General features: G+C 45.3%; 1 protein-coding gene across 2 annotated transcripts; it reads right to left on the reverse strand.

Moving 5' to 3' along the window:
* Positions 1-6,857: 6,857 nt before the first annotated feature.
* On the reverse strand, positions 6,858-26,566 carry NUTF2 (nuclear transport factor 2). Of its 2 annotated transcripts, none has more exons than XM_069968460.1 (5): positions 26,464-26,566; positions 20,492-20,614; positions 19,105-19,176; positions 16,595-16,693; positions 6,858-7,322 (listed from the first exon to the last, which is right to left on the reverse strand). In XM_069968460.1, the coding sequence occupies exons 2-5, from the start codon at positions 20,588-20,590 to the stop codon at positions 7,209-7,211; spliced, it is 384 nt and encodes a 127-aa protein (XP_069824561.1). In that variant the 5' UTR covers positions 20,591-20,614; positions 26,464-26,566; the 3' UTR covers positions 6,858-7,208. The 2 variants fall into 2 exon arrangements, with proteins under 2 accessions (XP_069824561.1, XP_069824562.1); XM_069968461.1 differs by having other exon boundaries at positions 26,400-26,505.
* Between the last annotated feature and the right edge of the window lie 1,395 nt (positions 26,567-27,961).

The following is a 27,961-nucleotide window of genomic DNA, read 5'->3' on the forward strand; positions in this document are numbered from 1 at the left end:
CCCCCCACCGTATGGGGCGACCATACGCCGGAAAATACTGTGTGTGTGTGTATGTATATATATATATATATATATATATATATATATATATATATATACACACACACACATATACGAGTACAGGCTATTATATACAGCCAGGATAGGGGGGGGTTATATACAGCCAGGACAGGGGGTGTTATATACAACCAGGACAGGGGATGGGGTTATATACAGCCAGGACAGGGAGGGTTGTAAACAGCCAGACAGGGTGTGTGTGTAGGGGTTATATACAGCCAGGACAGGGGATGGGGGTATATACAGCCAGAACAGGGGGGCAGAGGTATATACAGCCGGAGCGGGGTTATATACAGCCAGGACGGGGTTATATACAGCCAGGATGGAGGGGGGGCGCTATGTACAGCCAGGCCGGGGGAGGGGGGGGGGATGTACAACCAGGCCGGGGGAGGGGGGGGGATGTACAACCAGGCCGGGGGAGGGGGGGGGGGGGTTGTTATATACAGCCAGGATAGGGGGGGGTTGTTATACTCAGCCAGGACAGGGAGGGGGTTACATACAGCCAGTATAGGGGGGGGGGTATATACAGCCAGGACAGGGGGGGGGGATATACAGCCAGAATAGGGGGGTGGGGTGGTATATACAGCCAGAACGGGGGGGCGGAGGTATATACAGCCGAACGGGGTTATATACAGCCAGGGTAGGGAGGGAGGGGCTATGTACAGCCAGGCCGGGGGAGGGGGGGGAGGGGGGGGATGTACAAGCAGGCCGGGGGAGGGTTGTTATATACAGCCAGGACAGGGAGGTACAGCCAGTATAGGGGGGGTATATACAGCCAGAATACAGGGGGGGGGGTATATACAGCCGGAATGGGGTTATATACAGCCAGGCCAGGGGAGGGGGGGATGTACAACCAGGCGGGGGAAGGACTTATATACAGCCAGGACAGGGAGGGGGTTACATACAGCCAGTATAGGGGGGGGGGGATATACAGCCAGAATAGGGGGGTGGAGTGGTATATACAGCCAGAACAGGGGGGCGGAGGTATATACAGCCGAACGGGGTTATATACAGCCAGGACAGGGAGGAGGGAGGGGGGGGGGGGGGGGGGGGGGGGCTATGTACAGCCAGGCCGGGGGAGGGGGGGGATGTACAACCAGGCCGGGGGAGGGAGGGTTGATATACAGCCAGTATAGGGGGGGTATATACAGCCAGAATACAGGGGGGGGGGATATACAGCCAGAATAGGGGGGTGGGGTGGTATATACAGCCAGAACAGGGGGGCGGAGGTATATACAGCCGGAATGGGGTTATATACAGCCAGGCCAGGGGAGGGGGGGGGGGGGATGTACAGCCAGGCGGGGGAAGGGGGGGGGAGGGTTATTATATACAGCCAGGACAGGGAGGGGGTTACATACAGCCAGTATAGGGGGGGGGGGGTAAATACAGCCAGAATAGGGGGGGGGGGGGGTAGTATATACAGCCAGGACAGGGGGGTATATACAGCCAGGACAGGGGGGAGTAGTATATACAGCCAGGACAGGGGGGGGGTATATACAGCCAGGACAGGGGGGTATATACAGCCAGGACAGGGGGGAGTAGTATATACAGCCAGGACAGGGGGGGGGGGGGGTATATACAGCCAGGACCTGTGTGTGTGTGTTTCTTTCCCCTTCTGACCTGACAGACAACACTGCAGCTCTGGTCACAGATCTCAGGCAGGAGCTTTTGCTTACCAGGCTGCACAGAGCTCCATAGTAACACTCCCGTCCCTGCTGGTCTCTCCCATCCCCCGAGCTGATCCATGTGAGAAGAGGAGGCCGGCTCCAGAGAGGAAGGAGACTCTCTGCCCGGCTACTGACACACAGGTTAGGTCGGGCAGAGCAGCAGGGACCCGGAGCAGGGGGCACCTATGATAAGAGGCTCCAGCACTCCTTACACTGTGAGGGGGAGCCTGTCCATCACTCTCCCCTTCTGCCCCCGCTGCCTGGCTGCACATACAGAGCCCCGGCACTGATGTCCCCCCTCCCGTGCACTTCCAGACGGCCGGCCGCACACAGGACTTTCTAAAGCTGTGGACTTCTGTAAGATGGCGCCCCCTCCCTCCCTCAGCTGTGTACTGCGCATGTCTTTGGACATGTGCAGCACACAGCTTCTGAAACACAATGTAAGTGAACGGGACGGACTCCGTCCGTTCACTTCAATGTTCTGTGACTGCCGTACAGCATCTGTGTAGGTGTCGTGAAATGACGTCATACACAGATGCTGTTCAATATGGCAGCCCCCTGTGCAAGCATTACAGTGTTTTAAAACCCTGATGACAGATGTAAATAAAAAAAACAAATATAACTAAACCACTTATCTTTTATAATTAAATTTTGTTAATAAACAAAAAAAAAAAGTGACACTATCCTTTTAAGGCTTCATTTCCTGGATAAAATGGTGACATCACAACCCGACTCCCAGAGCTGTGTGGGCTGTGGCTGCTGGAGAGGATGATTGGCTTTGACCTTAAAGGAGAAGTCCGGCGAAAATTATTTTTATATATGTTATTACTTATGGAAAGTTATACAATTTTCTAATGTACATTAATTATGGGAAATGCTCATATACTGCTATTTCCCTTAATTTAGTGTATCAGGAAGTGTTAGAATTATCTCTGAAGCAGTGACGTCACGACCAACGGTGTAATTCCTATGGAGTGTCCAGCAGGGAGCGCTCTATATATAGAAGTCAATGAGTACCATTGACTTCTATATATAGTGCGCCCCTGCTGGACACTCCATAGGAATTACAGTGTATGTAATGTAATGCACTGTACTGTTGTGACTTTATGAATACATTTATGGAATACTTTGGGGAGCAAGTGTCCTTGCTCCCCAAAGTATCCCATAAATGTATTCAATGAATACATTTGCAGGGCACCGAGCAGGGAGGGAGAGAGGTGCCATCTACCTCCCCCCTCCCTGCTCGGTGCTGGGAACATATACAAAGCACTACTCCCCCATTATCTACAGATAATGGGGGAGTAGTACCTGTGCTATCCCTATCACCGCCCGCGCCGCCGCTCACACAGGGGCTGCTATTCATCGAGCCGCTGATTCCCCGCCGCCCGCGCCGCTCCTAACTACCCGCCCGCTCGCTCGCCCGCCCGCCCCGTTCCTGGCCGCCGCTCTCTGCTCATGCCGGCCGCGTCGGCCCGCCCCCACCCCGGACGGGAGCACGGCGCTTCCTTGTGTCCCCTGCCGGGGTGGGGGCGGGCTGACGCGGCCGGCATGAGCAGAGAGCGGCGGCCAGGAACGGGGCGGGCGGGTAGTTAGGAGCGGCGCGGGCGGCAAGGAATCAGCGGCGCGATCGTAAGTTTGATGCCGGGAGGAGGAGGGGGAGCGGCGGGGGGCATGAATAGCAGCCCCTGTGTGAGTGGCGGCGATAGGGATAGCACAGGTACTGCAGATAATGGGGGAGTAGTACTTTGTATATGTTCCCAGCACCGAGCAGGGAGGGGGGAGGTAGATGGCACCTCTCTCCCTCCCTGCTCGGTGCCCTGCAAATGTATTCATTGAATACATTTATGGGATACTTTGGGGAGCAAGGACACTTGCTCCCCAAAGTATTCCATAAATGTATTCATAAAGTCACAACAGTACAGTGCATTACATTACATTACATACACTGTAATTCCTATGGAGTGTCCAGCAGGGGCGCACTATATATAGAAGTCAATGGTACTCATTGACTTCTATATATAGAGCGCCCCCTGCTGGACACTCCATAGGAATTACACCGTTGGTCGTGACGTCACTGCTTCAGAGATAATTCTAACACTTCCTGATACACTAAATTAAGGGAAATAGCCCTATATGAGCATTTCCCATAATTAATGTACATTAGAAAATTGTATAACTTTCCATAAGTAATAACATATAAAAAAATAATTTCCGCCGGACTTGTCCTTTAAGGGGTTAAAGGGAACCTGTCACCCCCCGTGCCGGGGTGACAGGCTCCCGACCCCCCGTTAGAGCCCCATATACTTACCTAATCCCGCCGGGTCCCGCTTCTGGAGGTGGTCGGGTGATGAAGATCTCAGCCGCTGTAGCCCGGCGCGCGCGCTGAGAGATGAGTCCAACACCCATAGAGAATGACAGGAGAGTCCAGCGCTCCGTCATTCTCTATGGGTGTTGGACTCATCCCTCAGCGCGCGCGCCGGGCTGCAGCGGCTGAGATCTCCGTCACCCGACCATCTCCAGAAGCGGGACCCGGCGGGATTAGGTAAGTATATGGGGCTCTAACGGGGGGTCGGGAGCCTGTCACCCGGCACGGGGGGTGACAGGTTCCCTTTAACCCACTGGGGGCCACATTGTTCAATCTGGCAAACAAAGGTTTAAGTGTGGCAGACTGTAAGCAGCATCTGCTAACATGCTGCCTACTGAAAGGTGCAGAACACCTATCACGATGTCACAATGAGTCCTGGTCTTTTTTTGTGTTTTCCACTTTTGTTTTTCCAGATATCGGTATCCAGAGTATTACATCAAATCTGGTGGATGAAGTCGATTACCAGTGTTGTTTTTATTTAAATAAAATTATTAACGAGGGATGTGGGGGTGTTTTTAACCCTTTGAGGACCAGGCCCAAAATGACCCAGTGAACCGCGCAAATTTTGATCTTAGTGTTTCCGTTTTTCCCTCCTCCCCTTCTAAGAGCTCTAGCACTCTCAGTTTTCTATCTACAAGGCCATGTAATGGCTTATTTGTTACAGGAATAGTTGTATTTTGTAATGGCGTCATTCATTTTACCATAACATGTATGATGGAATCCCAAATATATTATTTATGAAGATATAAATTGGTGAAATCGCAAAAAAGAATGCAATATGGTAACGTTTGGGGGGTTCCTGTGTCTACGTAATGCACTATATGGTAACAGCGACATGATACAATTATTCTATAGGTCAGTCTGAACACAACCATATGCAGGTTACACAGATTCTCTAATGTTATATATTTTTTTTAAATGAAATCCTTTTTTTTGGCAATTAATTATAAATAAAATGGGACTATTGTGACGCTTATAACGTTTTTATTTTTTCACCTACGGGGCTGTATGGGGTGTCATTTTTTCTGCCATGATCTCTAGTTTTTATTAATACCATATTTGTGAAGATCGGACGTTTTGATCACTTTTTATTAATTTTTTTATATATATAATGTAACATAAAATCGGTAATCCGCGCACTTTTTTCCCTCTTTTCGTGTACGCCGTTTACCATTCGCAATGACGCTTGTTATATTTTAATAGATCGGACAATTACGCACGCTACAGTATATTATATGTTTATCTATTTATTTATTTTTATATGTTTTATTTATATAATGGGAAAGGGGGGTGATTTCAACTTTTATTGGGGGAGGGGTTTTGGGGTAGTGTGTTAGTGTTTTTAACTTTTTTTTTTTTACACATTTGAAGTCCCTTTGGGGGACTTGTACATACAGTACTTTGATTTCTACACTGATGAATGCTATGCCATAGGCATAGCATTGATCAGTGTTATCGGCGATCTGCTCATTGAGCCTGCCTGTGCAGGCTTAGAGTAGCAGATCGCCGATCGGACCGCATGGAGGCAGGTGAGAGACCTCCTGCAGTCCGTTTTACCGATCGGGAGCCCCGCAGTCACACTGCGGGGGTCCCGATCGGTAAGTGACAGGGGACTCCCCCTGTCACTTACACTTAAACGCCGCGGTCACGCCGCGATCGCAGCGTTTAAGGGGTTAATGACACGCGGCAGCGCGATCGCTGCAGCGTGTCATTACCGGTGAGGTCCCGGCTGCTCACTGCAGCCGGCCCCCACCTGCTATGAAGCGCGCTCCGCTCTGGAGCACGCTTCATAGCGGGAGAAACACCCAGGGCGTACAGTTACGCCCTAGGTCGTCTGGGGACAGACTTCCATGGCGTAACTATACGCCCCGGGTCGTCTAGGGGTTAAATAAAGACTTTTCTCCATCGTGTTGGGTTTTTCTTTTTATTTACTTTCTGAAAGACGGCATCCATTACTAAGTGGGGGGCTATAAAATGGCTAACACTAACTCCCCCAATATTACCACAGTAGCCACCGCACCAGGGGTACTGGATAGAGCCGGGTACCAGTAGTCCGGGACTGTGAAGGTGTTTAACCCCTACCTGGTGGCGTGATTGATTACACTATGTAAAACCATCTGACAAATTCCCTTTAAATGGGTTATCCAGAATTAGAAAAAGCTACTTTCTTGCAAAAACAGCACCACAACTCGCTCCAGGTTGTGCGTGGTATTACAATTCAGCTTCACTCACTTCAATGGAACATAGTTGCAAAACCGCACACAAACTGGGAACAAGAGTGGTGGTTTCTGGAGTAAATTAGCCATGCATTTCTTGAGCCTGGATAACCCCTTTAAAATAACTAAGACTACAAAGAAATGATAGATAGTAATTGCGTTTGTATACATTCTGTGAATATTCGTAACTGTATTAGTTTCTATATACTGTGTTCGATGAGGTTTTACACTGAAAGACTTGAGAACAGTCAATGATTTTGAGCTCAGTTCAAAAAAAATGTGATCAATGACATAGGACTTTTTCCACTATTCCACGTGGCAGCAGTGATCGGGTGAGTCCGGGTAGGGCCTGGAGGGGAGCTGCGGGGGGGCTGCCCGGGTGATCGCTAGATCGTCCGGGCAGCCCACAGCATACACAGCGTCTGCTGTCGTCGCTCCTATTCCACGGAGTCACGGCAGCAGATTGTTGCTGTATCAGTCGTTTGTTTTTCAACATATTGAAAAACAAACGACTGCAACGATCACATGGAGAAACAACACAGACAACAGTGGTCAACAGGGTTTTTTCTTTTATTTCCAATTTCTTTGGATCACTAGATAAATGAGTTTACATAAAAAGCAATCCAATTCAAAAGCCAAATGCTTGGAAACTGTTAAATGCAAAACAACTCCAAAAGTCACACGTATATGGCTAGTATACAATCATTAGCCTCTTCAGTAACAAGGCTGCATCAGGCGTAATACTTTCTTGCCCAGGTGTAATAGCTTTCAATTGCTAAACAGTGTTTGGTGTTTGGACTGTTCTGTGGATGTGGAGAATCCTTCATAAATGCAAAAGAACAAGGAAACAAGAAAAAAAACTGAAGGGCAGATTAGTATTATCCCGTCTTCTCTTGAGGCAATTCAACCAAAGTTATGCAGTGCTAGCCGGAACATGTCATTCGTACAGACCCAGGCATCTTGTACGTTCTTTAGTAGAAACATTTGATGAAATCCAATAACTGGGTCTTCATCGGCCTGAAATAAAATGTAACAGAATAAGTCTACATAATCACTCAGTCACATCAATTATATCTGTAGAAATTAAGTATTAAAAAAAAAAAAAAAAAAAACTATATATACACCTAAAAGGCGCAAGTCCTTTTTCTCCTCACATTACCTACAACATAGCGGAAAATGGATTTACCCAATTTTCTGCTGAATTTAAAAGTGAACTTTGCTAGGCTGCACTTTTAAATTATTTTTTTTTTTAACGATTAAAGAATTCACAGCAATTAAAGCTATATTACACAGGCCTATAATTAGTCAATATTGCCTCTAGTAATAGGCTGTGTTCACATATGGCGTTTATTTCGCGTCATTGATGCGTTTATGCCACAATTATGACAGTATTTTGCTGTAAATTCTTAATACAGTGCCATTTTTGCTGTGATTTTTGCAGTTGCACCAAAAATGGCCTTATTTTACCAAGGTTGTTCAATTTGCAAAAAATATCATCAAAATCGGGCATATTTTTAGATCCGTTCTCATTGAAGACAATGTAAAAAAACAACAACAACAAAAAAAAAACCACGGGAAGGGCACTTCCTGTTTGTGATTCATTTTTTTAAAACGGAAAGAAAAATACTGCAAACACCATTTTTTTCTCCGTTCAAAAAAACTGATCTTGAATAGAGATGAGTGAACCGGGTTCAAGTCGATCCGAACCCGAACGTTCGGCATTTGATTAGCGGGGGCTGCTGAACTTGGATAAAGCTCTAAGGTTGTCTGGAAAACATGGATACAGCCAATGACTATATCCATGTTTTCTACATAGCCTTAGGGCCTTAGCCAAGTTCAGCAGCCATCGCTAATCAAATGCCGAAAGTTCAGGTTCGGATCGACTCGAGCATGCTCCAGGTTCGCTCATCTCTAATCTTGAACGGATTGCATGCAAACGGAGCACAATTAGGGCAAACGGAGCACACTAATATATCATGGGAATCTAAGGGGAATTTAACGGATCCGCCAGTTTCAGTTGTGCTTACTCCAAAACGGAAAAGGTAGACGGAATGGCGCCGGATGGTCAAACGCTGATGTGAACGTAGCCTAATTCAGCTCAGAAATTCTTCACAACAGTCAAACAGATCTTAAAAACAATAATCTGGAGAGGTCAAAGCTCTACAGAGTGCTCTAGGCCTGTTTAAAACAAAAACTGGTGTAATTTGCCCATAGCTGAAATTCAAAGCTCAGGTTTCATATCTGAATGCTCTCTAGATTAAAAGTTAAGCTAAGGGCAAATTACACCTGTTTTTCTTTCACACCGATTGATAAATCTAGGTCTGCTTGTTCATATCTGCAGAAATTATAATAATGGTTTCTTATTCTGCCCCACTCTGAAATAAATGAACTGTGCAGCCAGCATGGGACAGTTTAAATATAGGATTAGTTACCTAGAAATCCTCATTATTTGCTGTTAAACCACTCAAAATGTGTGACAAAACCTGTATGTGTTTCTGGGGTAAGAGCCTAGCACAGTATAAGCAAACTAATAGGTCTAAATGGTCCCAATACACTTCGTACTTTAGGCAGTTGAACCCACCAGTGTATAAAGTGTATGAGGGTCTCCAGAGACTTCACCGACTGATAATGTTGGAGATGGGGATTGGACTACATGGAAATTTATTGCCCCACCCCTTTGTCCTCGGGGAGATAAGCCCCCATACCCCTCCACGTAGAGAACACAATGTTCAGCTAAACATTGTGTATGGGGGAGGATGGGAGATAAACGTCAGCCTGATCAACCAGTCTGATACACTGTGAAAATCTAGTGCCTTGTTAAAGGGGTTGGCCACTTTATAGTAAAATAGTTCAGTGTATAGTATTAGTAAGGGTCCATTTACACAGAAAGATTATTTGACAGATTATCTGCCAAAGATTTGAAGCCAAAGCCAGGAATAGATTTGAAAAGGAGAAATCTCAGTCTTTCCTTTATGACCTGATCTCTGTTTATAGTCTGTTTCTGGCTTTGGCTTCGAATCCTTGGCAGATAATCTGTCAGATAATCTTTTTATGTAAATGGACCCATATAATGCGTTTACACAAGCAGATTTATCTGACAGGTTTTGGAAGCCAAAGCCAGGAATGGATTTGAAAAGAGGAGAAATCTCAGCCTTTTCTTTATGACCTGTTCCCTGTTTATAGTCTGTTCCTGGTTTTGGCTTCAAAAATTTGTCAGATAAATCTGCCTGTGTAAACGCACCATTAGTCTACTCATTTCACTTACTAAAAGCAGCTCCCTGCTATGCTGCTCTGCAGTGTGGCTGTCCATAAGATGGCTGACATATGGAGAAGCATGTGACCATGCTACACTCCCAGTGTCCTCCATAGGCATATATACAGGCTCAGTGGTGGACACAGGGGCGGGGCATGGTCACATGCTCCTCCATGTCAGCCATCTTATAGACAGACTCACCACAGAGCAGGACAGTACAGCCTGCAGGAGGAAAGTCTGATTTTAGCTGTATGAGGTACACAGGGAGCTGCGGTCAGTAAGTGCAGTGAATACACTTACTAATACTGTACACTTAGCAATTTTAAAAGTGGCCAACCCCTTTTTAGCCTTTCTAGTCCAAAGTGATGCTGCATAAAAATTTGTAAATGTAGGCCAATATATGAAAGCTAAACTCAGGCCCAATTTACACAATATTTTTAGCCAAACCAGGAGTGGATCCAAATCCAAAAGTGCAAATTTTCCATAGTTTCTCAATGTCTGAACAAAATGTGCTAACCCAGCCTAAATTGAGAACTGCTAGAGGTACATTTTAAGGATAGGTTTACATGCAGTAAAATAAACGTTATATACAACGTTAATTTTGAGTGAAAATAAAACCCTGTGAGATTATAAAAAAAGAAAAATTTCAGTGTGAATGTAGCCTAAAAAAGTTCTTTTAGACATACTTAAGCTGCTGTGGACTTGAATAATATCTGCAGTGTGTTTATGCACCCAAAAGGAACATAAAAACAAAGTTGTGTTAATGTTTCACTATATAGAACGGGATTTAAAAAAAAATATATATATATATATATATATATATATATATATATATATATATATATATATAAACACTCAGTAACAAAGCACATGCATTCATAGAAAACGTTCATCTCAAACAGACTTAAAGAAGTGTCACAAACTAAAAATGGAAGGCGAGCGGGGGTGGGTGGGAAAACAACTAAAAATGAACTCACCTATCCGCGTACCTTTGTAGTGCCGCTCCCAGGTCCCGTTCATATCGGCCTGAGTCCGACAGCTTCACTAGCTGCAAAGTCACGCCCCTGCTGAGCGATTCCCCAATCAGTGACTAAGGGTGCCGTTACACAGATTTATCTGACAGATTTTTGAAGCCAAAGCCAGGAAGAGACTATAAACAGGGAACAGGTCATAAGGGAAAGGCTGAGATTTCTCCTCTTTTCACATCCATTCCTGGCTTTGGCTTCAAAAATCTGTCAGATAAATCTCTCTGTGTAAAGGCACCCTTAGTCACTAATTGGGGAGTCACTCAGGCACCCTAAAGGCACATTGCTGCTGCAGGAACTGGGTACGTGACATACCCGGTTTCCTGCAAAAGATAACAGCTGGTGGCAATGAACTGAACCCTGGAACAGTGCACACGGGGGTGTGAGTTTTTTTTCCTACTCACAGGAGGGTGAGATTATGTATAAAATATACACAAAAATACACGAGTGGAGCAGACTGGAAAAAGTCTGGTGACTATTTGAACTGTTTAGTTTTTATTTGCACTCTGTGCACATTAAAATTCTGGAGCATGTTACAGCCACAAGTTTTGGTTGTTCGTTGTTGGTGCCATCCGACTATGGCCAGGCTGGTACCAGAGTCCATATTACATTCATGCGACTCCAACCTTACGGGTCCATTTCCATATAGAGAACCTGCAGAAGATTCTGTATGTGTAAATAGACCCTAAAGTTATTTAATCTGATGAAGGTAGGTCACAGAAATCAACCAAAGCAAGCACACACCTCTCATCCGGAACAGGAATCACTTAAATGTTGTGCAGGGCTAGCCTGAAGACCTCATTGGTACACACCCAAGCACCATTAAAACATTTCAATAAAAAGATTTGCTGAAATCCCAGGATTTGGTCATCATCTGCCTGAGCAGAAGGTATGAATGATGGGAAAAAAAGATAGTTAAGAGAAATGAGAGAAGCAATAGAACAAAAGAATGAAAAGTTCGCAAGTTAGTGACTTCAACCAGCCAGCACAGAAAAGGATTAATTCTCAATCACAAAAGATTTGGATAGATTAAAAAAAGTTTTTTTACATTAATTCAGAAACATGCATTTTTTATACTGTAACACAACAGCAAGTAAAAGGTTCACAACGTGCTGTGTAATGCTCTGCCAATTTATAATGGAGAGACAGACTTAACCCAGGAAATCCCGGCCAGTACAGTGTCACGGATCAATGTGTCCGTCAATCAAATGACAACTGCCTTCTCTGTGAGCGTGCAGACTTCCTGCATTTTTTTTTTATTCAACCAGCAAAAAAAAAAGTAAAAGACTGCATTCAAAAGACTGCGCCTAAATGTCTGGTAAGTATAGCTTTGTTTTTAAGCTTGATTTAAAAATAAAAACATAAAATAAATATGCTTTATTTCAGTTGATTTAGATTTTGAAAATTATAACCAGGGCTGCAGAATCAGAGCTATTTTTGTCTGGAGTCAGAAAAAATGTACAGCACTAAAAAAAAAAAAAATCCAAATTTTATAATTGAGTTTTCATATGAATTTTATAAATGCTCCTCATTAATATATTTTATGTTCTATAAATCTAAGGAGCCTATTTATTAAAACCAGAAAAACAGGGTAAAGCATTTCCTCCATATATCCGGAATAAAGCACTGGCCCTATTAGATAAGGGGGGGGGGGCAGGAAAAAGTTGGTGTTCACTATTTGGCACTTTGTTTCTTTGTGTGGGGAGATCTGTGCTATTCTCTTCCTGGATGCTGGATGACTGTATATGAGCAGCAGTGTAATATGAAGATATCCTGTGTGATATAGAGGAGGAGGAGAAGCCATAAGTAGTGTTGCAGTACCCTTTGGTGCATGCTCCCTGGGAGAAGATTGTGGTTTTTAGTATGCTATTGCTGCAGCAGGCTACATGTGTGTTTGAGAGAGACACAGAAATTAAAGAGATATTCTGGGCAACAGTGAAAAATCCAGGGGGGACAGGGGTGGTAAGGACATAAAATAAAGAAGCCCTATATACCAATACCCTATATATATTTAGTTAGAAACTTAAAAGATTGTCAGCAGAAAAGGACTGCCTGGTCCATTTCCATCCGGACATGGTGCCTGGAGAATGGCTGCATCCACTGCACATACACAGAGGAGAATCTGCTTTATATTTTTGCCTTATTCACTCAGAAGTCACCCCAGGATCATGTAGGCTGAGTCAGTTCTACTTTACACCAGGGTGATAACTCCCCTGGTGTCTGACTGGCTGTCCACATTTTTGTGTACATAAAAAAAAAAGTGGGTTTTGATCCTCTCTTTATTATTATTATTATTATTGAAGTCAATGGAAAAATGGATCAAAACTGACGCACAAAAATGCATCTTTTTTTGTAAAAACTTATGTAAAAAACCTAGTATAAACCCAGCCTAAAATATATATTTTCTTTTATATTTTTCATTTAATCTACAATAAGTCCTGAAAACTATATATATTTATTATAATAGCCTTGATGATCCCATATTAAAGAGTTACTGTATGCACCAAACACGATCTGCCTATTTGATGAGAGCAAGGCCTTCCAGTTTGCCTTGGTTAGGGTAAAAAAAATTATCTTTAATCTGTGTCTGTGCCCTAGGCCATGCCTTGCTGTTTTGGCTGCTGCAGATTAAAAGATCATTTACTAACCAAGGCACCTGGCACATTTTTAAAGACACAATCAGGAAGGTCTTATCCTCATCAAACGGACAGTACCAGCGGTTTAAGGGGGGTGGGTTGGTGAATACAGTATTGCTTTAAAAAGTTGCTGATGAGGTAATTAAGTGCCGCAACAGTTGTTTGCATACATATACCTACAGTCCATACATAGATATATAGACTGGGATCGAGTTTATGTGGTCACTAGCAACAATCACTTGGTGGGGTGTTGCGTCAATATTTTTGTATTTTATCTGGCTGTACAATACCACAAGGAAATCAGCACATGTGAACTCTGTAAAGTTGAGCAAGTGGTAATTCAGACAGGAACAGCTTTCAGAAAACATGCATTTGCTTGCTGAATTTACACACAAATGAAGGTATGCATCATGCACTCAGACCATGCGCTCATCTGCAAACAAAAAGAATCAACATATCTCCCATCAATAAAGACAAGCACAGGTAAGAGCTACCAACCCTTCAGCTAGTCACTGAATCACAAGGGCCTAAATGATGCTGTCTGTTTGGCGATTAAGGTTTCATAGACCTGACCCCCTTCACAACAGCACAGACAGATTGCAGGTGGCACACAAGGGCCGCCCGCAACTATGGACTATGTACTATGGTCTTGCCCACAGCTGTGTGGACAAGGTTCAAATTAAGGTGTTACCATTAAGCAGTGCACACATCATCTAAGGGCCCTTTTACACCAAGCGATTATCGGCTGTACTCGGCCAATAATCGTTTGGTGTAATGCTGCATTTACATTGAATGATTATCTTTCGATTTTCGCAATAACGATCGCATTTGAGCGATAATTGTTCCTTGAAAACACAGCAAACGATCAAGCAACGAGCGAGAAATCGTTCATCTTGATATTTCAACATGTTCTCAAATCGTCGTTTGTTAAAAATTTGCGGATCGCTTTGTGTTAACAGTCTTTCAAAGATTGAAAGATTGAAAGATAGGCTTAAGCAATCCTAAAAACGATCGCAATAACTTTTTTTTTACGAACTTTCAAACGATTTATTCGTCTAAATGCTGATCGTTATATAAAAACCAAGTCGTTGCTTCAAAATCGTTAAATGATCGATTGGGCAAATTATCGCTTTGTGTAAACACAGCATAATAAGTGCATATTAAAAGACCATGACCAGCTGAAATGCACAATGTCGGCTGATCCTTGTCTTTCAACAGGTTGAAAAATCCTGATCATGATAGCGACGGTCTGCTGCACATGACTCCTAGTAATAGGAGCAGTGGCAGCAGAACACATCTGACCTAAATGGCTACCCGGATGATCTAAGGCACTCGCTTTCTCCTCTTAATTGTGCCGTGTAATATGGCACAATTAAGTGTCAGTATATAAAAGGACACATCCATTACAAAAGTGGAATGGTAACAGCTAGGTGTCATTTTATACATTTCTACAAATAATAATAAAAGGAACTACACGTAATTCTAGCACAACAAGTATTCTAGGTTTCACGAGTATTACATGGGGATAGCAATTTAAAACTGACATGTCAAATTATTGCTTGCTTGTAGTTGGCTTTCGATCTTTGACATGTCAATTCTTTGAGTGAAGAAGTGCAGAGACGCGCAAAGCATCCCATTAACACGGATAGCAGGCGGGATTCCGAGCGGAGTCCACGGGTGGGGATTCTGTTGTTTTCCGTAGTGTGAACAGGCCCTTACATTGTGAAGCAGCACAGTTTCTGCCTCAAACACCAATAAAACTGTATCTAAGGCAAGTAGAGAACTGTATCTGAAGCAAGTAGAGAAACTTTCTGAAAAACTTTAGGTAAAGAAGAATAGAGATTTAAAGTTGTCCATAATACAAGAAAAAATTAGCAATCATGGTATTGCTAATAGTCCTAGCCCCCTAGAAAAGCTACAAATAAGGAAAAAAGGTTTTATTAATATACTTTAAAAAAAAAAAAAAAAAAAAAATCAGTTTAAGTCACACTTTCCTGATCTCGCACGATAAACTGTGTAGGCGCCAGAAAGCTGACAAAAAAACTGAAGCAATAAAAAAATCTTACATACGCAACTGTGGTACTGTAAAATGTACAGATTATGGTGCAAAAAAAAAAGGGGGGCCCTCAAATAGTACCAAAGACCAAAAAGTAGAATTATAGTAGTAGTAGTATTATAATTGCTCTATTTTGATCCTAAACACATTTATTGTTTCCAAAATTAACCCTTTGCCGCATATGGACCTGCCGGCACATCCTCAGATAAAATGGTTACAAAAGCTTTGCCTGGGATCCTGGAGCTTGTGATGCACTGCATTGGGGGCACGGGAAAAGGTAAGAAACACTTGTTTATTATGTTCCCTCCTTTTCCTTTACCCTATAGACACTGCAGTCACTGCGACTGCAGCATCTTTAGGGAAAACAAAGGGGGAATTCTCCCTCCGTTCACCATCAGGGCTCTGCGAAGCCATCATAGCTATGACAACTGGAGGCAATGTTATAATAATTACAGAAGCAGATCAGGCCGAGTCTGATCAGCTATGAAAAATACAGCAATCTGATTAACACTGCAGAACAGCATAGCAGTGTATTATCTACCCGACAGTCAGGAAGTTAAGTCCCCTAGTGGGACAGTAAAATAACACATGCAACAAGATTAAACGTGAAATTTTTTTACAAGTAAATCCCAAGGATATCGGCCAAAACTTACCACTAACCTAAAGTACAGTATGTCCCCCCCAAAAAAAAACAAATCTTAGAATCGCTTGGGTAAGTTGGAGCATCACTGAGCTTTAACTGCATAAACTAGGACAGGTCAGATTTGAAAAATGGCCTCAGATCTTTAAAGGGAACCAATCACTCCAATTTTCCTGCTAAAAGCTACTAGCAGCGCCTAATAGACTTGCTAAAACGCTCCCTTACCATGTCTTCGGTAGTAGCGTCATCTGCTGACACTCAGTCTTTTATTCCGGCGCAAGGCAGAGAGAGAGCCTAAACTAATCATCTGGTCCATGAATAGTCACAGATCTCTGCCTCTTTGTGCTCTGTGGGGGTAATTCACAGAAAGAGAGGCTTCTAACAGGCCCCTTTTCCTGTCAATCACTTCCGCAGAGAGCACTGAAAAGCAGAGAGCCGTGACTAGCCTTGGCCCAGAGGACTAGTTCCTGGCTCTCTTCCTGTCTCGCGCACCCTAACAAAAGTTTTAGCACATCTATCTGGTGCATAAAAATTTGAGCTATTGGTTCGCTTTAAGGCCCAATTACCCTGGTCCTGAAAGGATTAACTAGGTGATGAGCGGACAGTCACAAAGCGTGCAGAAAAAAAAAAAAAAAAACACAAAAACATGACACATGGGTGTGAAAGTAAAAAGGATTACCTTGAGCTGACCTACAACCATACTGATAATACAGTTGTCAGGTGTTGGCTGATGGTCTTGCGAAGTAATGCTATGTTGGATCTTCTGAAAAGGAAGCATCTGTAAGAAAAAAAAAAAATGTATGAGATCTGAAAGAATAAAGGATGAATGCAAAAAGAAAAACCTTTTTTTGTATTTAGACTTAGAAAAATACTCACCAGATAATTTAAAGGGGTTATCCGGTTAGGTAAAACATAGGATGAATCATCCCCCTCTCCTTGAGACTAAATTTATTCCATATGTCATTACCTTATTTGTCTCCTTACCTCAGTTTTGAGCTGCTGCTTTCTTCTAAAGACACAAACAACTGAAAGCTGTTCAGTCGTCTCTGCTCTTAAAGGACAACTCCCACGAAATTTTTTTTTAGCTTATTTTTTTTTAGCTTATTTAACACACATTACAAAGTTATATAACTTTGTGATGTGGTTAAATACCCGGTCTGGCCCCCTTCCCCCACTTTCGGACCCCCGACCGGAAGTTAAAGAATATATACATTACCTATTACGATCGTCACGGTCCTCTTCTCCCGGGCGGCATCTGGTGACGACGACGTCAGAGCCGGGGGGCGGTCCGGGTCTTCTTCCTCCTCGGCGTCTTCATAGAGAGTGAATGGGACGGAAAAGGCTGCTGGTGCACATGCGCACCAGCAGCCTTTTCATTGGCTGGAGCGCATCACATGGCTTCCAGCTTCGTCAGCCGTGATTGGCTGAGGTTGCTGGAAGCCATGTGATGCGCTCCAGCCAATGAAAAGGCTGCCGGTGCGCAAGCGCACTGGCAGCCTTTTCCATCCCCAGGACCCGGAAATCAGAGACATCGCTGGACGGCGGACGGCGGTGACTGTGAGGCGAGCGAATGGAGTGGCGATCGTCACCGGAGGGATGGTGAGTATGGTGTCTGTGTGCTGTGTGTGTCTGTTTTGTTTTTTTTTGGGGGGGGGGGGGGGGGGTCCCGCGGGAGTTGTCCTTTAAGCCCCTACTCCCACAACCCTTCCAGACTGCTGAGGTAAAGCCCTGGCAGGCTTCATCTGCAACATTGTAGCTTCTTTGAAAAGCTGGGAGGGTCAATCTGAGGTCAAGTTGCTGATGAACTCACTGATTATCTCTCCCTTCATTACAAAGTTGCTACAATGTTGCAGATGGAAGCAGTTTACATCAGCAGTCTGGAAAAGGTGGGAGGGGTTGAGACCAGATACTAACTCAGCAGCTCTCACACAGTTTTCTATGTCTTTAGCAGAAAGCAGCATGCTCAAAACGAAGGGAAGGAAACAGGTAAGGTAACCACATGTATGGAATGAATTGTTAGTCTCCAGGAGGTTGGGGGGGGGGGGGGGAGGATTCAACTTATATTTTACTTATCCGGATAACCACTTTAAGAATAATTATAAAGCTATTGAAAAATCAGGTAGTAGGTTAGAAGCACACACTTGCTTGGTGTATGTCAACACAGACAAGCATCGCTCTGAAAAAATAAAAAAAGAGTCACTATTGAATTTGCCATGCAGATTTCTGTGGTTTTCATATATTTTTTTTAAGCTCCCAACACTGTGAAAAGTGACGTCACTGTTTAAGTCTGCTTTCTTTCAGCATGTGCTCACCGTTTTTATTGTTTACCAAATGGTGTAGTCTTGGTTACTTTTTATTGACAATTGGTAAGAGAAAAGTGCAAAAGTTTGGGACTGCTTCTCTCTCTTCTTCACCACGTATGTGGAAGGATCCATAAAGACTTTCTGCTTGGTAAAGGAGATGGCATTTACGCTTGCTTATCATCTTCCCTGACATTTGCACAGAGTAAAGCTCTGAGAAACATCAAATGGGAATATACTAACAGTCCTAAAATATCCAATGAGATGAGCTGCAAAAGAGTCAATGCTAAATAAATGCTCAATATTCAGAGGTGGGTTTATTTATACACATACATTGCAGAATAACCCCTTTAACTTGTTAGCTGTAGTTTAGGCAAGAAATTTTTCATAACTGTTTTTATACATGTCATGCATATATTTGTTATACATATTTTATTTACAGAATTCTACTGGTTCTGGCAGCGAACTGGGGAGTAAAGTGTTTAACGGAGAGCTTCTTCTAGGGGTCCATTTACACATAAAGATTATCTGCCAAAGATTTGAAGCCAAAGCCAGGAATGGATTTGAGAAGAGGAGAAATCTCAGGCTTTAATTTATGACCTGATTTCTGTTTATAGTCTGTTTCTGGCTTTGGCTTCATCTTTGGCAGATAATCTGTCAGATAATCTTTGTGTAAGAGGACCCTAGCTCTATCTTATGATCAATCACACAGACCCTGACTGTTCACACTTATCAGAAATTTAGCGCGAACCTTCCATAGACTGCCAGTATGACACGGAGGCTGGCGGGATTCCGACAGTTTTACTTTATTTGAACTGGCCCTAAATATCTCTGGGAAGGGGGGGGGGATTTGAATTGTACAATTCAGCTTCTCATAAAGCATACTTACTGACAACTTCTCAATAATAGCATCTTTGCCTTGATATTGCTGGCCTTCCCAAGTTAGACAAGAAGCATCAGTCTGAAAAAATAAATAAAAAGTAGGCAAATAAGTACTCATCTCTTATACGCCAGAAAATACAGTAATAGTATAATAGAATAATAGTAGTAATAAGTAACAGTGATAAGTAGTAAGCTACAGATAAGACCATTGTAAGCTCTTAAGGTGTGTTTACACGAAACGATAATTGGCCCGATCATACGATTAACAATGTCGAGTAACAATTTTTTTTTAATAACGATCAGTGTTTAGACGGTACATTATATCGTACGGAAAATCGTTTTGCGATCGCTTAAGCCTATCTCGCACATTGGTTAAATCGGCGAACGACTGTTTACACGGAACAATTTGCAAATTTTTTGTGAACGACGATTTGGGAACATGTTGAAAGATCAAAATGAACGATTTCTCGTTCAACGTTTGATCGTTCGCTGCGTTTACACGTACGATCATTCGAATTCGATCATTATCGCGCAAATTCGCACGATAATCGTTACGTGTAAACGCACCATAAATTTGCTTCTTTTATCGACAAATGGTCTATCCAGGATTAGAAAGACACAGACAGCACTATGTGTACTTTGTTTTTGAAATTGCAGCTGAGTTCTTTTGACGTAAATGGAGCAGAGCTACAACACCACACACAACCTGAGGACGTATGAGGCGCTGTTTTAGGAAGAAAGCAACAGTTTGTTTTTTTTAATCTCCCCTTTAAAAACAATTAATGTCTTTATTTCTTCACATGGTTAAAGGGTACCTATCATTTCGTAGCTGGATACTGTTTCAAAACTCTTGCAGGTACGTGTACAGAACTGCAAAGGCACCACTGACTGCAATATAATACACTTGAAATGCAGTCTATGATGCTTCTGGCAGTTTTGTACAACGCTTGCTTTAAAAGCAGACTGCGTACCTGCCGTGTGAGCGGAATGACGACATCTACTATTCAGTGATAGCATATCCTAGCAATACACATTTATTTTCTGTAGTAATAAACCCCTTTTCACGGAAAATAGGCATTTTGATGCAGATTCCAAAAATGTGTCGATCTGTTCCATCGTTTTTCTTTTAGTCCCACCCGCCAGCCTCTTCTGCACCACCATGTGTATATATGCATAATGTAGTGGGACCTAAGACCCAGTGCTTGCGTAGTAACAGCAAACAGCAGCTTCAGCCGGGAAAAAGGCTATGTCACTACATTATGTAAGCATGCATATGCAGGTGGTGCAGAAGAGGCTGGAACGCCCCCAGAACACCACATGACCCAATTTACATATGTTGCTTAGCAAATCTGTTAGTTTTTCTTCAAAAATAAATGATACGTGGAGATACTTACATATATTGCTTTTAATTGTGTTCTATCACTGTCAAACACCTGATAATAATGATGTACAAAGCTGCAGCCAATCTGTTCCCAAATCTGCTTGTCATCCATTCTGAATGATTACACAAGTGAAACCTAAAGGAAGAACATAAGAACAATAAATGACTGTCCATCTACAGTGTTCTCAGAGGTACACAATATATAATAAACTGATCGTAATGCAGGAATGCCCACCCAAGCTACGAAAGCTCATGAACCACCTGGGACTAGGCACAGAGAATGACTAATGGTGCATTTACACAGAACGATTATTGTTCGAATTTTCGCAATAATGAACGCATTTGAGCGATAATCGTCTCGTGTAAACACAGCAAACGAGCAAGCGACAAGTGAGAAATTGTTCATTTTGATCTTTCAACATGTTCTCAAATAGTTGTTGGCTAAAAAAAAATCGCAGATCGCTTTGTGTAAACAGTCTTTCAAAGATTCACCCTATGTGTGAGATGGGCTTAAGCGATCTTAAAAACTATCGCAATAACGATTAGTCTAAACGCTGATTGTTATAAAAACCAGACCGTTGATTCAAGATCATTAATTCGATTGGGCGAATTATCACTGTGTAAATGTAGCATTACTGCATATAGGCAACAGCTGTAATCACTGCCCCCTCCCGCCACAGTATTTTTCATTTTTTGAACAGCAGATCTAACATGGCAGCCCTAGACACCCCTAGAAGACATGCCAATGCTACTGCATCTAGGGCGTGCCAATCGGAACCCAGATAGGCACCGGCACATCTCAAATACCCCCCTAGACTGTATTGGCCACAACATCCAAGGAGCTAAATGACTGGCAGCAGACTGATCTCCAATATATAATAGAATATATATATATATCTTTGTGCTTCTTCTAAAAGGGCTGTCCTAAATATGTATGGCTCCGAAGGTTTCTTCCTTTATTAGGAAACCCTTCTGTCTAATATAGCTAATTCTATTTTCATAAAATATGGGGACTTACACTTTAATGCCCATTTTATTTTGTACTGTATCTGTTTCCTAACAAAAAGCGCAGTTATGTCACTGCAACTGCCAGAGGTATTAGCCCTGGCCTTTAGCACTATGCTGCTGCCAGGATGCACTCTTCCAGGTGGCTCAGTAGTACAAATCAGTTAGTAGCCTGCAGCAGTTTTTGCAGATTTTAGTACCCGGCATCAATGCCATGGTCAACCCTTTGAGACCATCTTTAGTGTTGGGGGACCTGTTGAATCGTTCCTGTTCGGCAACAATCTCTGAATGCTTGCCATTTAATTCCCCATGGCTGCACTCTAGGGAGTCCTGAAAAAAATGGAGCCACTGGGAATTAAAAGGGTTATCCAGCAATACTAAAACATGGCCACTTTCTTCCAGAAACAGCACCACTGTTGTCTCCAGCTTGGGCGGGGTTTTGTTGCTCAGTTCCATTGAAGTGAATGGAGATTAATTGCAAACCCCACCTGAACTGGAGACAAAAGTTGTGTTGTCTCAGAAAGTGGCCATGTTTTTGTAGCACTGGATAACCCCTTTAAAGAAGACCTGTCAGCCCCCGTGCCGGGGTGACAGGCTCCTGACCCCCTGCTAGATCCCCCTATACTCACCTAATCGGGAGCTGGGTCACTGATTTCAGCTCCCGAAGCCCGGCGCGCGCGCACACAGCAGAGTCCGACGCTCAGAGAATGAACGGGGAGTCCGATGCTCCGTCATTCTCTATGGGCTTCGGACTCTCCTGTCAGCGCGCGCGCCAGGCTTCGGGAGCCGAAATCTCAGTCACCCGGCCGCATCAGGAAGCGGGACCCGGCGCAATTAAGTAGGTATAGGGCGCTCTAACAGGGGGTTGGGAGCCTGTCACCCTGGCACGGGGGGTGACAGGTATCCTTTAAATGCAAAGTGTTCGCGTTCAGAGGACCAGAACACTTTGACAGATCCACTCAATACCACTGAAGACCCTTCTCGCTGCACAGCTAGGTACAGAGAATGCCTTACCACCCACGTGTACTTTCATTTTGTGTCAATCCTGAAAAATTGTGTGTAGCAGTAAGGTTGGATCGACACATTGAAGAGCAGCCACGACGTAGCTGATGCCAAAAATACTTCACATTCACTAAAATATTACACCATAGCAGTCAATTTTGTGGCTGAGACATGGAATCCACAAGGCCGTCCCCCATAACAATCTGTCAAAGTAATGTGCTGCAATGTCTCAATGGACCTGTAGTTTCTGCCTGGTGTAAAGGGGATTGTAATAAGAATGGGAAGGGGAGTATAAGAAGGCATACATTTTAGGATGACATGGTTTTTTTCCCCACACAATCTGTGAAATCAAAATTTTTGATGTTTATATGTGACAATTTTTGCCAAACAATAGATTCTTATTCCTGGCTTTGGCTTAAAAAAATCTGTGTGTATATGCACTATTAGCTTCTCCCATAAGCTTCTCCTATACAGTTGATATAGACGTCAGAGAGGGGCAGTCCACAAGTCAGCACTTTCCTTGTCTGACCCATAATAAGAAACAGCTCCGGTGGACTATCACAGTTCATGTTCCACAATGTCCAAGCAGGGAAAGAGGCTGTAACTGGCAGCTGGCACAAGGGTCTTGGGCTTTATTCACACCATGCTTGGAGTGTACATTCCACATACGAGACTGGAAATAGTATGCATATTTGGATTCATTCTGTACACAAATGTATATGTGAAGTGTTTGTGTTTTACATGGCAACAGTATATGCTGCAGAGATACGCTGACAAAATACACCAGGGCTTCTTGCTGTAAACAATGAATACAAACACTTACCAGTCTCCTACCTCTGTGCACACCAGCCAGAGGTGCGATGTTCCATACTGGTACAAACTCATTCCAGCCAATGGGCCCGTTCACACTGAGCAAGAGAGGCAGAATTGCAAGCGGAGCCCGCGCCACAGACGTCAATTAAAATTGCACCTGTCCCATGGACAAAATGGGATTTCTTGCATACCTCCTCTCAAAGTTTTGAGCGGAGAGCTAAGGCGCAACAAGAAATCCCATTGAAACAAGCGGAATGGCTAGCTGCTTCCGTGGGCTCCACTTTAAATTCCGCTTCGTGCAAACGGGCCCAATGACAGTGCCCATGTGCAGTACAGCTATTGCAGTGACAGACATTGACAGTGCAGGACACCCCAGTGCCAGGCAGTGATCCACTGGATGTCAGTATTTTCATTAAAGGGGTACTCCAGGCAAATGTAAAAATCCAGGGTGGGTTACCTCCAGGGAGTACTTACCAGGCCACGAGTCCCATCACCACCCGTGTACCCGGAAGTGTGGTGCGCTATACATACCTGTCACGTGCTGACTCGTCTCCAATCTTCAGTCAGTGAAGACATCTTCAGACGGCTGGGCCGAGTGTCGGCCGCCCTCTTCAGCGTCATCAGATGCTCAGCCGCGATTGGCTGAGCACAGTTTGGCTCAGCCAATCGCGGCTGAGCAGCTGATGACGCAGCCGCGTCATCAGCTGCTCAGCCGCGATTGGCTGAGCACAGTTATGCTGGGATTCGGCACTCAGGACGCTCGGAGGGATTCGGCCCGTCCGTCCGAAGATGACTTCACTGACTGAAGATCGGAGACGAGTCGGCACGTGACAGGTATGTATAGCGCACCACACTTCCGGGTACACGGGTGGGGGTGGTGGGACATGGGGAAGGGGGCCATTCACAGACATAACATACATTACAAAGTTGTATAACTTTGTAATGTGTGTTATTCTGTGAATAATTCTTTACCGCCGCACTACCTCTTTAAAAGAAAGTTTAGGTGATGGGAATACCCCTTTAAAGTTAAAGTAAATTTTTTTTCTTTTTTTGGTCTGAGCAAGGGCGCACGCGTCCAAAACGCATCATCAGAGACTAAGAGCACAGCCCTATTTTCAAAATGCCACCCGATTCCCATGCACCAGCTCGGGTCTATGCACTGGAGGCAGGCCCAGAACCCCCCAGTGTGACAATATCCCCTCCACTCTGTGACCCTCCACCAATAGAATTAACAGGGGCCATGTAACAGAGTTACAGGGGTACTCCAGCGGGGGGCATTTTTTTCCTGAGACCGGGGAGGAGGTGGCTGAGGGAAACTACATCCACTCACCTCCCCGGTTCCAGCAGCAGGTCCCACATCGCGGTGCTCCGGTCCCCGGCTGCTTCCTAGTGTCTGACGCGGGCCCGAGACGATACGTCTCAGGTCCGCTCAGCCAGTCAGGGACCCGCCACTGGAACCAGGGAGGTGAGTGGACGTCGTTTCCCTCAGCCACCTCCGCCCCGGTCCCAGGAAAAAAATGCTGCCTGCCACACCCTGGAATTCTCCTTTAAGCCCAGAAAACCCCTGTAACACAGTGTGAACTGAGTCTTATATATTATACAGGAATAAAAGTTCTTGTACTCTCTTGTGACAGTGAGAGTCCCCCCAACGAGCGGTGACAGCGAGAGCCCCACCCCCACAGAGAGCGGTGACAGCGAGAGCCCCCCACAGCGAGCAGTGACAGTGCCCCCCCCTGTGTGCAGTGACAGTAAGAGCGCCCCCCCGTGTGCAGCGACAGTGAGAGCGCCCCCCCCCCCCCGTGTGCAGCGACAGTGAGAGCGCCCCCCCCCCCCAGTGTGCAGCGACAGTGAGAGCGCCCCCCCCCCCAGTGTGCAGCGACAGTGAGAGCGCCCCCCCCCCCCAGTGTGCAGCGACAGTGAGAGCGCCCCCCCCCCCCCCCAGTGTGCAGCGACAGTGAGAGCGCCCCCCCCCAGTGTGCAGCGACAGTGAGAGCGCCCCCCCCAGTGTGCAGCGACAGTGAGAGCGCCCCCCCCAGTGTGCAGCGACAGTGAGAGCGCCCCCCCCCCCAGTGTGCAGCGACAGTGAGAGCGCCCCCCCCCCAGTGTGCAGCGACAGTGAGAACGCCCCCCCAGTGTGCAGCGACAGTGAGAGCGCCCCCCCAGTGTGCAGCGACTGTGAGAGCGCCCCCCCAGTGTGCAGCGACAGTGAGAGCGCCCCCCCAGTGTGCAGCGACAGTGAGAGCGCCCCCCCCAGTGTGCAGTGACCGAGACACCCCAGTGTGCTGTGACAGTCCCCCCCCCCAGTGTGCAGCGACTGTGAGAGCGCCCCCCCAGTGTGCAGTGACCGAGACCCCCCAGTGTGCTGTGACAGAGAGAGAGCCCCCAGTGTGCAGTGACAGAGAGAGAGCCCCCAGTGTGCAGTGACCGAGACCCCCCAGTGTGCTGTGACAGAGAGAGAGCCCCCAGTGTGCAGTGACAGAGAGAGAGCCCCCAGTGTGCAGTGACAGAGAGAGAGCCCCCAGTGTGCAGTGACAGAGAGAGAGCCCCCAGTGTGCAGTGACAGAGAGAGAGCCCCCAGTGTGCAGTGACAGAGAGAGAGCCCCCAGTGTGCAGTGACAGAGAGAGAGCCCCCAGTGTGCAGTGACAGAGAGAGAGCCCCCAGTGTGCAGTGACAGAGAGACCCCCCAGTGTGCTGTGACCGAGAGACCCCCCCAGTGTGCAGTGACAGAGAGACCCCCCAGTGTGCTGTGACCGAGAGACCCCCCCAGTGTGCAGTGACAGTCCCACCCCCCATAGACACAGCCCTGGGGCAGGGACAGGGCAGGAGCCCCCCTGACAGCATGGCCCGGCCCAGAAACTTCTCCACTCCATTCATTGTGCGCGGCCCGGCTCCTACAGCAATAAAACCTGACAGGAAGCAGGAAATATTCGGGTGTAACACCCGCATAGCTGAGCTCTTCACTCCGCAAGTAGAGGACTTCAGCCCGGCTCCCCACCCTCACCCAGCGCAGGCCCAGAGCGCCGCCATGCTCTTCAAAGGAGAACACATGACAAGGGGCGGACGGGGGGCACCCTGGGCCACACTGCCCCGGTGCGCCTACCGGGGACACGGCTCTACTCCGGGGGCCGGGGCCTTCACACCGGCAGCCGGGACTTCCAGCTTACCCCTCACGAGGTCCGCTCTGCAAGGTCCCAACGAGCGCGCAGCTCCCGCCACCGCCCTCCTCCTCAGCGAGCGGCCTTCTAGAGGCGGCCCCGCCCAGCACGGGGGATGCCGGGACTTGTAGTCTCTGACAAGCCTGGAGTGGGCAGCACAGCGCCCAGTGCACAGACGTAGGCAGACACTGTATACACATACATGGAGAGATTCAATTTACACCTAATGGTCAGAATTAGCATGAGTTTCATAACTTCTCGTCTTATTAAGGAAAAAACCCTGACTAGACATTATCTTATTTAAAGGGATAGTGCTTACAATTATTCTCGACCAATGGGTTCATCCTCAGACCCTGCAGATGAAACATACTCATATAAATGGGCCACAAGGTCCTCACAATATTCCCAGAAATCACTGGGGCAGTGATTTCCTATGGATGGCAGACTCATTTACATATAGAGTGCATAGACTGCGATTTCTCCACAGCAGGACTGGCTGGGGTAAAGTATTGGGGACTCTACTGCAATACAGTGCGTGTGAAGACGTGTGAAGTTACCCTAAAGGAGATTATCCAGAATTAGGAAAAACACAGATCCTTTTTTATATATAAATTCTTATTATTAGTGTTAACACAAAAAATTATGTGGTATTACAATTCAGCTTCAATCAATGCACCTGAGCTAAAAAACCCACACCAAGGACAAGAGAGTTGCTATTTCTGGAAGAAGGCGGCCATGTTTTTCTAAGCCTGCATAGCCCCTTTAAGGGGCCATTTACATGTCCTCAATACATGGTCCATGCACGGACTGTATACTGCGGACGAGACCTCAGAATTATTATAAATGATGATGCCGGGAGCTCTGAAACATGCTTCTGTACTGTGCCAGGATTTCTGAGGTCTGGTCTGCAGTATACAGTCCATGCATGGACCTTATATTGCAGTCGTGTTAATGGCCCCTTAGTCTGTTTTCACGGTAATTGTGGTGTCTAGGTTAGGAAATCCCCTGGTGCAAACAACAAATGTATCCATAGACTCCAGTAACCTCTGGGTGATTTCATTGGCTTCCCTTCTGATGGATATAACAGTGCAGACCTTCCGACTGTTCCATAGAGAAGAATCCTGTTAAAAAACCTATACCACAAGGTTCAGTGCTTCTCAACTCCAGTCCTTACGGCCCACCCACAGGTCATGTTTTGAGGATATCCCATCCAAAAAACACCTGTCATAATACCTCATGCACTGACTACAATTATATCACCTGTGAAATACAGTGGTCCCTCAACATACAATATTAATTCGTTTTTTGTTGACCATTGTATGTTAAAACCATAACTCTAACCATAACTCTTGCCCCACTCTTGTCCCTAGTTCAGGGGTTTGTTGAATTGCAGTAGCGCGAAACAAGCCTGTTACCCGCACCCAGCTGGCGTCTGCTCCACAATGTCCGCACATGCATAAAGAATAAAGAAGTTATCAGTTATGCTGGTGAGTGCAGTGTTTCACTT

Source organism: Dendropsophus ebraccatus, chromosome 4 (genome assembly GCF_027789765.1).
Source record: "Dendropsophus ebraccatus isolate aDenEbr1 chromosome 4, aDenEbr1.pat, whole genome shotgun sequence".
In the NCBI taxonomy this organism is placed as follows: Eukaryota; Metazoa; Chordata; class Amphibia; order Anura; family Hylidae; genus Dendropsophus; species Dendropsophus ebraccatus.

Coding starts and splice junctions, on each gene's coding strand:
- NUTF2 (XM_069968460.1), bottom strand. CDS start 20,590: ATGGATGACAAGCAGATTTGGGAACAGATTGGCTGCAGCTTTGTACAT. Junction 19,177..20,491: donor CACAATTAAAAGCAATATAT/GTAAGTATCTCC, acceptor TTATTTTTTCAG/ACTGATGCTTCTTGTCTAAC. Junction 16,694..19,104: donor CTATTATTGAGAAGTTGTCA/GTAAGTATGCTT, acceptor TTTTTCTTACAG/ATGCTTCCTTTTCAGAAGAT.